This window comes from Mustela lutreola, chromosome X, assembly GCF_030435805.1.
Source record: "Mustela lutreola isolate mMusLut2 chromosome X, mMusLut2.pri, whole genome shotgun sequence".
Classification (NCBI taxonomy): domain Eukaryota; kingdom Metazoa; phylum Chordata; class Mammalia; order Carnivora; family Mustelidae; genus Mustela; species Mustela lutreola.
This window is the reverse complement of record NC_081308.1, coordinates 63,926,740-63,939,769: the sequence shown is the minus strand read 5'-3', so window position 1 is coordinate 63,939,769 and position 13,030 is coordinate 63,926,740. Positions and strand designations below refer to the sequence as shown.

General features: G+C 43.3%; 1 protein-coding gene across 2 annotated transcripts; it reads right to left on the bottom strand.

Moving 5' to 3' along the window:
* Positions 1–2,089: 2,089 nt before the first annotated feature.
* On the bottom strand, positions 2,090–11,417 carry LOC131821453 (rho-related GTP-binding protein RhoG-like). 2 transcript variants are annotated; one of them, XM_059157561.1, is made up of 3 exons: positions 11,050–11,417; positions 5,799–5,896; positions 2,090–5,617 (listed from the first exon to the last, which is right to left on the bottom strand). In XM_059157561.1, exons 2-3 carry the CDS (start codon positions 5,808–5,810, stop codon positions 5,027–5,029), a joined length of 603 nt encoding a protein of 200 aa, XP_059013544.1. In that variant the 5' UTR covers positions 5,811–5,896; positions 11,050–11,417; the 3' UTR covers positions 2,090–5,026. The 2 variants fall into 2 exon arrangements, with proteins under 2 accessions (XP_059013544.1, XP_059013545.1); XM_059157562.1 differs by lacking the exon at positions 11,050–11,417 and adding an exon at positions 7,305–8,709.
* Between the last annotated feature and the right edge of the window lie 1,613 nt (positions 11,418–13,030).

Genomic DNA, 13,030 nt, shown 5'->3' with positions numbered 1-13,030 from the left:
GAAACACTTGTTAATTAGGTATTAAGTCTTGGTTTTACTGATCTCAGGCTCCTAACCTTAGTGAATCCATTTTGGGCCTGTGGTTTTTCTTTCTGATACTATGTGCTATAAAGGATAAAAGATACATACAACTTTTATACATATAACTTGGTTTCAACAGTATATACTCTAGAAAATAAAAGATACATAGAACTATGGGAATTTGAAGAACACTTTAGATTGCTTTCAAATGACCAAGGTTCTTTGAGGAACAGAGCAATTCTCTTACTTAAAGATATAGTCAGGGATGCCTGGGTGGCTCAATTCCTTAAGCGGCTACCTTTGGCTCAGGTCATGATCCCAGGGTCTTGGGATCAAGTCCCACATCCGGCTCCTGGCTCAGCAGAGAGCCTGCTTCTCCCTCCCCCTCTGCCTGCTGCTCTCCCTGCTTGTACTCTCTCTCTGTTAAATGAATAAAAATCTTTAAAAAAAAAAAAAAAAGATATAGGGCGCCTGGGTGGCTCAGTTGGTTGGGCAACTGCCTTCGGCTCAGGTCAGGGTCCCGGAGTCCCGGGATCGAGTCCCACATCAGGCTCCCAGCTCCATGGGGAGTCTGCTTCTCCCTCTGACCTTCTCGCCTCTCATGCTCTCTCTCACTGTCTCTCTCTCAAATAAATAAATAAAATCTTAAAAAAAAAAAAAGATATAGTTAAACTAGGATGTACTGAGGGGAAAAATGGGAGAGGCAATAAATATAATTAGGGAGGTGGGGTGGAGGAGAAAGCCTTTCTTGATCTTCTCTCAAGATAAAAGTAAGTTTGGTCAAAAAAAGATCCCCCACCAAAAGAAAGAAAGTACCAACGTGTGCTGCGAAATAGATAAACCTTGAAGACATTATGCTAAACAGAGAAAGTGAGTTCCAAATGACCACATACTGGGGGATCCTGACTGGCTCAGTTGGTAGAACATGCAACTCTTGATCTCAGGGTCACAAGTTCAAGTCCCACATTGGGTGCAGATCTTACTTGATTAAAAAAGCAAAGACCACATATTATTTGATTCCATGTACATGAAATGTTCAGAAAAAAGAAAGTAGATAACTAGTTGCCTAGGGTTGGGGCCAGGAACAGGGATTCACTGCATGAGGGATCTCTTTGAGGTGACAGAAATGTTCTAAAACTGGATTTTAGCTGACGTGCCTGGCTGGCTCAGTCAGTAGAACATTCAACTCTTGATCTCAGGGTTGTAAGTTTTAGCCCCACATTTGGTGCAGAGATTACTTAAAAATAAAATCTTAAGGCACCTGGGTGGCTCAGTTGGTTAAGTATCTGCCTTTAGCTCATGCAGTGATCCCAGCATCCTGGGATCAAGTCCCACATCAGCTCCCTACTTGAAGGGGAGCCTGCTTCTCCCTTTCCCCGTCTTGTGCTCTCTCTCAAATAAATAAATAAAATCTATAAATAAAAAATAAAATAAAATCTTAAAAAAATAAAACTGGATTTTGGTAACAGCTGTGTAAATAAATTTACCAAAAATCATTAGATTATACACCTGAAATGGATGAGCTTTTTGGTATGTAAATTATATTTCAATAAAGCTGTTTGCAAAGCAACACAAAACAACATGGTTTTGCTCTTCCTTACTAGTCACTTAATAGTGCACCAGCGCTATATACAATTAAGAGTATCAGTTCATTTTTATAACAGAAGAAAGATATTTTCCTGAAATAACTGGAAGAGGCAAAGGACATTAAATGTTATATCCTATATTTACAACCCTAGTCCCTACTACTATAATACCTATAACACAATAGGAGTGTGATAATTGTTTACCGAATGTAGTGTACTAAGTGAGAAAAATCGCCGACAGGGAACTAACTGGTCTGTCATTAGTGAAAACCAGCAGGAACAAGAGAATCGATGTTAGCAGGGAAGACAGTTCCCTGCTCTGATTGTCTGAGGTAGAAAAATAAGTACAGTTACACATAGGTGTGATGTGGAATACAATTATAGTTATTTCATCCTTTGCAAGTTGAAAGGGATTTAGAAACCACTCAACAAAGGAGGAGGGTTGAGGAATTGCTTTGATTTTTAGAAAGCAACAGACCCAGTGAAATCAGAAAAGTTTATTGCCATTCATTATGAACAATTTAAAAGTGATATTAGCATGTTAGTCCTTATACAAATTCTTTTTAAGTATAAAAATCAAGATGTCAGTGTATGTAGGACCATCAAGTCAGTCCAATACAAAACCATACTCTCAGACTTATGGATCACACCTCCCTTCATTAAAGGATGCGAGTTTGACAAAACCAAGCCCAGGCTTACATTTGAGATCTTCCCAGACAAAGTGGGAGCAGGAGGCACTATTAAATTAAAAGTCAGTTAAAAAGATTTCAGTAGCTATGGAAAGTTCCCAGAGACATAGGTGACAGCCGTGTTTCTAGCCCCTTTCAACCATGAAGTCCGTAAGGACCTCAGGCAGCATCAGTCCAAACATCCTGAGACCAGAACACACTCAAGCAATAGGCGCTTCATCTGGCCGCTCATGAGAAAACTCAGGGACTACACACAGCAGTTGGTACACCTGCCAACAGGCCAGTTGACTCTTACAGTACCCACACTATGATAATAGACCCCACTTCCCAAAGTGCTAGTGGGCCTTAGTTAAGGAGGGCCACCCTCACCCTCTTCCAGTTAACACCCTGTTCATACAGAGCTCTTACAGCCCCCGCAACAGGAGGCCCTAGGTCACACACCAGAAACAGATACAGTACATTGAAAATGAGAAGGCATCTACCAGACAATGCTATCCACCCTGGATCCTCCACAAGTAAATTTCCTAGTACTGACCAGGAAAATGCGTGTTGAATGGCTATTCAACACAGCCTTAGACGATGGTGTAGAAATACACACCAATGAATTACTGTATGAAGAGGAGAGTGCAGTGATACAGGAAAAGCAAAACAGAACACTTTAGCCCATGGTGAGGGAAAGGAAAACCAGAAGAAAAGGAGGAGGAACAGTGAGCTTATGTACCTTTTACTTTCTAACAATACTTGGTATTGCCTGACCTCCCGCTTTCCAATCCTCCAAGAATAGGGGTGCCAGATTTAGCAAATAGAAATACAAAATGTCCCATTACATTTGAATTTCAGATAAAGAGCAAATATTTTTAAAATCTAGTCCCAAATACTGTATGGTACATACTTACACTAAAAAATTATTTGTTAAAAAAAAAAAAACTACTCTCTTTTACCTGGCAACCCTGTCCAGGAGGCTCAGTTAACCTGAGCACTAATGTGATCATATATTGTCAAAGAGCAACAGTGAGACCACCCCAGAGCAAAGCACAGACACTTCATTTGTCACAGAAGTAGCTAGGTGATTCTTTTAACTCCATTTCCCAAACTCTCAAAGATCCACTGTTTATTTTGACAGGGTAGGAGGATATGTGCCCAGTGGAATTGTTAACCACTATCTGCCAGGTGGAGAAGGAAGTTTCCCTTCCATATCAAAGGAGGAAAATAAAAAATACAACTAGAAAGAATAAGGAGAAACAGGCTTAGTAGGGTAAAGAATGTGACTCCTACCACCGCAGGGCAGGCTGAGCAACTCCGGCAAAATCCCTACCAATGTTGACAGCCCCAGGGTCTGGAAATCCAATATACTCCAACTTTCTATGAGCAACTAAAAGACCTCAAAAGCTGAAAACACACACAAACATACACACACGTACAGAGGAGGGAGGAATAGGAAGAGAGCAAGGCAGGACACAGAGGAGAATCACACAACTCCCTGATAACGACTGGCAGAATATTTTGGTTGGTTGGTTGGTTGGTTGGTTTATGGGGTTAACTTTCAGTGGTCTTTCCCTAAAGCAGAAGCTGACAGAAAAAAAGGCGCCTCACAGAGGCCTCAGGGACACAGCTTTATGGGGGATTAATTTCACATCACCAGGCCCATAGTGCTATCATAATCTAACAACAGATCTGACCATCAGACCCCACATCCAATGTGCTAGCATGACTAAGTGCCAAATCCAACACCTAAGGGCGGAAGAGGAGCCAGTAACAAGTCCATGGCTGATAAACATTGCTCTCAAAGGCATAAAGAGGGAAACAACTAAAAGAACAGGACCACATTATGCTTTTTTTTTCCAGACTCTTTGGGAATTTCTAGCTCCTCTTAATCCAACATCTCTGAAACTGTGTTTCTAAAGAGGTTAACAGGTGTTGCGTGGAAGAAAAAAAAAAATTCAGTGAAATAAATTTGAGAAATGTTGCCCACTTACTAAAAGTTATAAATCCCTCCAGTAGAGGAACCTGTTCAGCTTTACTTAAATCACTGGTTACCAAAAGGGGGGAGGCTGGAGTAAATAGGTGATGGGGATTAAAGGGCACTTGTGATGAGCAACACGTGTTGTATGGAAGTGCTGAATCACTAAATTGTACACCTGAAACTAATATCATAGTCTGCTAACTAACTGGAATTTAAATAAACACTTAAAAAAAACCCCACTGGTTCCTGACTTACTTGACCACAGATCCTTGTTAAGGAACATCAATTAGTATCTTCCAGAACTTCAAGAAATGCTGCTTAACCGTTTTTGCAAACATGTCCCATCTCCAGAATGGGAAGAACATGTCGACACTGGAACACCCAGGAGTCACACATAAAATAATTTTCCAAAATTACTGTATCAGAAAGTTTAAGGCAATGCTTTCGAAACTGTAGAAACTTGTCCTTCTGTGAGGCACTTGCTCAATGGTAATACAGCTAGGAAAGCTAGTTCAGAGGTAAAAGTCAGTCTCTCTCTCTCTCTCTCTCTCCCCCTCTCCCCCCAAACTTCCTCCAAAAGGTTCAGACCAAACTTCACAGCAACCATGTACAAACAAGGCTGTCTTTGTTCCTCCAAAATCCCGATAACCTGGAGTCTAGGGTTTCTAGGAAAAGAGACAAATGGCTCATGCTGGCATTGTTCAATGCTATCAAAGGAATCCCTCTTATTCCCCCTTCGGTGCAGTCCCCAAATAGCACCCCAAAAGCTATAAAAGGACACACTTCTTGGTGTTCTTCTTTGTGGCAGGGTAAAGCACAGCCCGGACGGCTTCTGAAAATACCTCATGCACCCCATACTGCATCAGGGCTGAACATTCTAGATACTTCACAGCCCCCACCTGCTTAGCCAGGGAAGTGCCTTGCTGAGGAGTTGTGGGCACTAGGCTCTGTTCCTTCAGCTTCTTCACTGTCTCAATGTCATCCCGCAGGTCTCTCTTGGTACCTACCAGCAGAACAGGCACATTGGGGCAATGATGGGAGACCTCAGGGTGCCACTTATGCCTCACATTGGCATACGAGGATGGGTTGCCAATGGAAAAACAAATGACAAAGATATTGGTCTGGGGGTAGGATAGAGTTCGCAGTCGGTCATACTCCTCTTGGCCAGCTGTGTCCCACAGGTTCAGGCTGACGATCTGGCCATCCACAGACGTCTGGGCACTATAGTTATCAAAGACAGTGGGGATATACTCCTCAGGAAAGGCATTTGTTGTGTAACTGATGAGGAGGCAGGTCTTACCTACAGCCCCATCTCCTACAACCACACATTTGATTGTCTGCATTCTTTCCTTGGAGTCCTAAGTGCAATAGAGAAAGAAAGAACATTCATAGATGTTTGGTTCATTTGGGGAGCCTAAGCTTTACCAACATTTCTCTCTGAGGAGAAAGAGAGGAGGTAAGACCCCCCACCCACCGACCATCCCCTTAACACTATAGAAGAGTCAGCTGAGAAAGAGTACATAGGACAAGAGATCTTACCATGGAGTCCATGGACTGCTAGAGGATAAACTTCAGTAGGTCCTAGAAGTCGCCTCTGAAGTATGTGATATTATGTGTAGGTACATAAGTGAATTTTTCTGGAAAGAAGATCCCAAACTGTCATCAGATTGGTAAAAAGGCTGTGAGCCCAAAAAGATTAAAAACCATTCACATACATAGGTATTTCTGTTTTATTTTTGTCAGGTCTGGCTATACTCTATCAAAGGTGCTAAAACATAGTGGGTGCTCAGTAAATGGAAACTAATTTTTAAAATAGCACTGATGTTGGTACACCCAGGTGGCACAATCGGTTAGGCATCTGACTCTTGGTTTCAGCTCAGGCTGTGATCTCGGGGTCATGGTATGGAGCCCTGCATTGGGCTGCGTGCTCAGCACAGACTCTGCTTGAAATTCTCTCTCCCTCTGCCCCTCCTGCTCATGCATGCACATGTTCTCTCTCTCTCCGTTTCCCTCCCTCTCAAATAAATAAATATGTCTTTTAAAAAACACACTGATGTAGAAAGAAGGGTCTAAAGGTTGAAACAAAAGAAATATGGCTCTGACTTTGGGTCTGTGGCTATAGACCCAGCAAAGCAATCTCTGTTCCTGACAGTGACGTCCTAAAACTGGAGAAAGGTAGGCCAGTCAGACTTAGCCTCCCAGAGTAAAGAGTCCAGGCTCTGATGTTAAGCCACCTGGAGTCCAAAACCAGTCCTTTCTTTTTCTTTTTCTTTTTTTTTTTTCCAGTCCTTTCTTTTTCTAAGCTTTGTCGACTTCAGCAAGTGCTTCACCCATGGCTTAAGTGAAAGAATGTTTGTGTAGTACTTACTAATGCCTGTCACACAGAAAGTACTCATTAAGCATTCAAAACTACTATGACTTCATAATAATTCTTGTACTGTTCCGGGGAAGGCAACAGTTCTGTAATGTGATTCCAGTGCTAGACAAACCACAGATCTCATCCCTTCCTACCTTATCTGAGCAAAACCATTAGTCATACCACCACCATACTTTCTCTTTTACTTCTTCAGGAATCAAGCATTTGAGAGTTAACGGTAAGGCACAGATGACCTCCAAGAAGCGTGTTTACTATGAGCTCCCACATTTATACCCCATTTTAAAACCCTATCACCGCCCTACCCTGTCAGTGCCCCCAGAGCACTCCATTTCCTTTAGCTTAACTACTGCACTAATTTCAGACCTGATCCTGATAGCATTAACTTCATGTGTCAGAACATGGAGGAAAGGGGATAAACTGTCTTAAGTATTTAATTATAGAAAAAAAAAAACAACAACTGAGGGCGCCTGGATGGCTCAGTTAAGCGACTGCCTTTGGCTCAGGTCATGATCCTAGAGTCCCAGGATCCAGTCCCACATTGGGCTCCCAGCTCAGCAGGGAGTCTGCTTCTCCCTTTGACCCTCCCCACTCTTGCGCTCTCGCTCTCTCTCCCGACTCTCAAATAAATAAAATCTTTTTTAAAAATTGAGAATCAATTAGTTTCTCACCTTAGGAATTTGGAGGAATAGATACATCGCTCATCCTGTTGTCTTTTTCTCTTTCCTTCTTTCTTTATTTGAGAGAGAGGGAGAAAGAGAGAGAGCATGTGCGCGCACAAGGAAGAGCACTAGCAGTATGAAGGGCAGAGGGAGAAGCAGGCTATCTGCGGGAAGCTCGATGTGGAACTCCATCTTGAGATTCCAGGATCACAGCCTGAGCCAAAAGCAGACGCTTAACTGACTGAGCCAGCCAGGCGCCCCTCTATTGTCATATTAGCTAAGGTCCATATCATAGACAAAACAAAACATCTTATTTTCAGTCAGAGTAAAGAGAAGTTGGCCTTTAGGGCACCGGGGTGGCTCAGTGGGTCAAGAGTCTGCCTTTGGCTCAGGTCATGATCTTGGGGTCCTGGGATCAAGTCCTGCATCAGGCTCCCTGCTCAGTGAGGAGCCTGCTTCTCCCTCTCCCTCTGTCTCTGTCTCTCTCTCACTCTAATAAATAAATTAAATCTTAAAAAAAAATAAAAAAGAAAAGAGAAAAGTTGGCCTTCTGAGTATGCTTCACACAGGCCTATTAGAGGTAGCTCTCTTCCCACACAGCCAATTCTGACTCACAAGGCATTCCACCTAAAGCCTTCATTAGCACAGATCCCACAGCTAAAAGTCCGGAGTGTAATTCATCTTTAGTATTCACTGACCATCAGCCCTATCTTTTTCCACCTAGGAACAGGCATAAGGATCAAACATACAAGGTCAATGGGAAAAGGGTAAAGTCACCACCACATTCTTTGAGAATAGCCTTCTTTGATTTTCCCAGTCTGGATTAACTTCTTTCTCCTCTGAATTCCTGTAGCAATTCCTATATGAACAACTCACCTTCCCAGCCTGCTATCCTTTATCATCCAGTAGCCAACATCTCTGTTCAAAGTGACTGCTTTCAGGACAACTGTGCATCTGAGGGGGTTCCCGAACCAGACCAAACTCTTAGACCCAAAGACCACTTTGCACCCCAAATTCTCAGCTCCTCATCTCAATAACTAGGAAAAGGCATCTACACTCACTTCTGCTTGTTTATATCTACTAACCCTTCTGGTATATATGGTCTGCAGATGGGCACTCAAGCCACACTGATTATGGCTGAGGGACTAGATGATGAAGGGCAGCTAGAACATCCCAGATCTGAAACAAAACCCAGGACATCCTCACCCATAGCAAATTCTCTATCAAAGTTTGGGGGGCTACTTTGTACAAGCACCTGACTCATTTACTCAGCCCACATGTCCCACATGTTCATCATGTTATTTACTTATGTGTATGTTTGGAATTATCCACAGTTAAAAGTTTAAATATACTAAAACTATATCTAAAAGAATTAAAAACAGGATCTCAAAGCGCTATTCGTACACCAGTGTTCATTGCAACATTATGCACAAGAGCCAGGAGGTGGAAACAACCTAAAGACCATCAACAGATAAACACATAATAAAACATAAAAACATATATATATATATATATATATATATGTATATATATATATATATGTTTATATGTTGTATATTATTCAACCTCAAAAAGAAGGAAATGTTGGAGCACCTGGCTGGCTCAGTTGGTAGAGCATGCGACTCTTGATCTCAGGGTCATGAGTTCAAGCCCCACACTGGGCATGGTGGCTACTTAAAAAAGAGAGAGAGAGAAGGAACTCTTCATAGACTACAACATGGATGAAACTTGAGGACATACGCTAAGTGAAATCACATAGACAGCAATATACTGCATGATTCCACTTACATAAGGTATCTACAGTAGTCAAACACATAAAAACAGAAAGTAGAATGGTAGTTGCCAGGGCTGGGGGAGGCGAAATGGGGAGGGCTTTTAAAAAAAATTATTTTAGAGAGAAAAGAAAGAATAGGAAGGGCAGAGGGAGAGAATCTTCAAGCAGAGTACCTGCTGAGCATGGAGCCTGACGCAGGGCTCTACCCCACGACCCATGAGATCATGACTTGAGCCAAAATCAAGAGTCAGACACTTAACCAACTGAGCCACTCAGGCACCCTAATGGAGAGTTGTTTACCGGTGACAAAGTTTCAGTTTTGCAGGGTGCCTGGTGACTCAGTAAGTTAAGTATCTGACTCTTGATTTCTGCTCAGGTCATGATCTCAGGGTCCTGAGATCGAGGCTCATATTGAGGGGGGTGGGTTCATGGTCAGCGGGGCATCTGCTTGTCCCTCTGCCTCTCCCCCACTCATGCTCACAGGCTTACGTACTCTCTCAAATAAATAAAATCTTTAAAATGAAAGTTTTAGGTTGCCAAGATGAAAAATTCTAGAGATCTACTGCACAGCAATACATATATAGTTAACACTACTGTAATGAATATTTTTAAATGGTTTAAAGTACTAAAAATAAAAGTATTTTTAAAGGGTTTGGAGCTCTGAGAGAAGGCTAGGGGTCACAAAAGAAAGGCAAATGAGAAAAGCTTGTTTACCTCAGCCTCGGGATCTAGCACAATGGGGTCCTGTCATGGATCACCTACAGCTTTGCCCTCCTCATCACCACCACTATCTACATTTTCCCGGGTACTCCTATGGGCAACGAACTGCTAGAAAGGACTCAAAAAAGAGTAAAGAGAAAGACTGCTAGAAGCTTACAATCTTGTGGGAAAGGCAGGACTCATATGAAAAAGCAAACAATAATACAAAATGATGTATGGCTCACAGGGGAAAAAAGTTGCTGTAGGGAAGCAAAGGGAAACTTAAAAATGAGAGGTTACAGGCATTGTGCCAAATACTTTTACATATCTTATTTAAGCTTCACAGTAGCTCTGGGAAGCAGACATCAGAGCAAGTCAGAGATCTTTAGGTATGCCTTTAAGTTTGGAAACTGGGAGAGGTGCTGCAGAAACCAGGACTCTCAGAAAGTTCCCTTCCCAACCATTCACAGTAAACTGGAATTAGTTTCTTCTAAGTCTTCCCATCTCTTCTGACAAAGTATCCTTCTTCACATGTACAGTCTGCGTAGGAGTCAATTTTTTCCTAGGTTAGACAGTGTAAAAGACCCAGTAACAGTCAAGACAAGAATGCAGCTCAAAGGATTACTGTTTCTAGCACATTCTCCTCCAGGTCTCACCCTCTTGGTAAGTCTGAGTCTAATGCACTTGAAATCACGCTGTAACTCTCTGGAACCAAAACAATTTAGCAGAAGACACCCCCCCCCCGCCCCCCAATCTGTATCTATTACTCTCACACAACTTAATTCCTCTACTAAACACCGGCAGCTTTCTCACACCGGAGACTGCCTTCTTTGGTTCAGGTCCAGCCAAAGGCTTTGGGACTCTCGAAGCCGAAGGAAGCCATGTGAACACTCCCCAAATCCGAGCCAGGGGAAGACTACCCCGCGACTGGAAACTTAACCAGAGACGCAGGAGTAGTGACCCAGCATAGCTCCACAAGCCCGCTCGGTACTTCCTTCGCATCCTTCACCACCAGGCCTACTTGGTTCCCGCACTTCCTAGGGACTCGTGAGCCTGGGACAGAGCGCTGCCCCACCTGGGATTCGCAAGTAGCAAGAGCCGGAGCGGGCTCAGTCTCCCCCATAGGCATACACCTCATCCCACCGTCCAATGCCTTCCATCTCGGGAATGGCTCACAGACTCACGCAAGCCTCCGGAGCTGGGGAGACTCACGAAAAGTGTGGGGGATAAAGAGGGGGTGGTGCGGAAGCGCTGAGGGCGGGGAGTCTCCATAAAGATTACCTGCCAAAGCAAAAGCGGTCGTCTTCCACCGCTGATGACTACAGCGGGCAGAGCCTCCCAGCGCGACTGTGGCGAGGGTGGGCAGGCCCTGCGAGCTCGGCGCCACATCCGGGCAGCTACCGAGTCCCAACCCCGTCGTCAGACGCAGCCTCCGCTGGATGCCCCGACACCTCCTGGGAAGTGGAGTCTTAGCGCCGGCCTCACTGTCTGCGACTCACAGGCTTCTAGACTGACTACCCCTTGGAGTAACTAACGAGGATTACTTGGATCCAGCCCTCAGGTGCGGACCCACAAGACCAGTTACCCGGTGCAGAGGTCCCCAAGACTCCTCTTTCCCTTGCCAAAGTGAGGCCGCCCTTTCCTCCCCAGACCCCGGTTTCCTTCTCAAGACCAGCCCTGACGTAGGAGGCAGGCAGGAAACTGAAGTATTAGGAAAAAATGGAGGCGATAAAAGAAAATGAGGGAGTGAGCGAATTAGGGTTACTTTCAGTCACCATATTAATTTGCATTTTCTGGAGTTTTCTGTAAGTGGGATCATACAGTATGCACTCCTTTTTTAGTGGCTTTATGGAGATAAAAATTCATATACCACACAATTCACTCATTGAAATTGTACTGTTCAGGGGTCCCTGTCTAGCTGTCAGTAGAGCATGTGACTCCTGATCTCGGGGTTGTAATTTCCAACCCTGCCTTGGGTGTCGAGATTGCTTAAAAATAAAAAATCTTTTTAAAATGTTTGTACATTTTGGGCGCCTGGGTGGCTCAGTGGGTTAAGCCTCCGCCTTGGGCTCAGGTCATGATCTCAGGGGCCTGGGATCGAGTCCCACATCAGGCTCTCTGCTCAGCAGGGAGCCTACTTCCTCCACTCTCTCTCTCTGCCTGCCTCTCTGCCTACTTGTGATCTCTTTCTGTCAAGTAAATAAATAGAATCTTTAAAAAAAATTTTTTGTACAGTTCAATGTGTTTTTTGTGTTACCTTATTAATTTTTTTTAATTGTGGTAACTGCATAACAAAATTTGCCCTTTTACCCATTTTCAAGTATAAAGTTCAGGGGCATTAAGTACATTTACAATGTTGTGCAAAGCATCACCATTGATATTTCCAAAACTTTTTAAATCATCCCTAACAGAAAACTCTGTACCCATTAAGCAAGAACTCCTCATTTCCCCCTGCCTCCAGCCCCTGGAAACCAACTTTCTCTCTCCATGAATTTGACTTTTCTAGCTACCATTCATTTATTGATGGACATTTTGGGTTGTTTTCCAACTTTTGACTATTGTGAATAATGGTGCTATGAATACTGGCTTACAAGAATCTGGTTTTCTTTATTATTTTCTAGTTCACTGATTTCCACTTTGATCTTCATTATTTTTGTTTCTTTGAATTTATTTGCTCTTCTTTTTACTGAAGTAAAAGCTGAAGTCATTGTTTTGAGACATTTCTTGTGTTCTTTTTTTTTAAAGATTTTATTTATTTATTTATTTCACAGACAGAGATCACAAGCAGGCAGAGAGGCAGTCAGAGAGAGGAGGAAGCAGGCTCCCCGCTGAGCAGACAGCCTGATGCGGGGCTCGATCCCATATCCCTGGGATCATGACCTTAGCAGAAGGCAGAGGCTTTAACCCGCTGAGCCACCCAGGCACCCCCATTTCTTCTTTTCTAATACAGGTTTTTAGTGTATAAAAACTGCTTGCTAAGGGGCACCTGAGTGGCTCAGTGGATTAAGCTCTCGATTTTGGCTTAGGTCATGATCTCGGGGTCACGAGTTCAAGCCCCTCATCAAGCTCTGTGCTGAGGGTGGAGGAGCCTGCTTAAGATTCTCTCACTCTCTGCCCCTCTCTCCAGCTTTCACCTGCTCTCTCACTCTCAAAATAAATAAATAAAATATATTTCTAAAAATTACCACCTAAATACTTCTTTAGCAGAATGCCATAAATTATTGTGTGGTTTCATCTTTATTCGGTTCAAAGTATTTTCTTT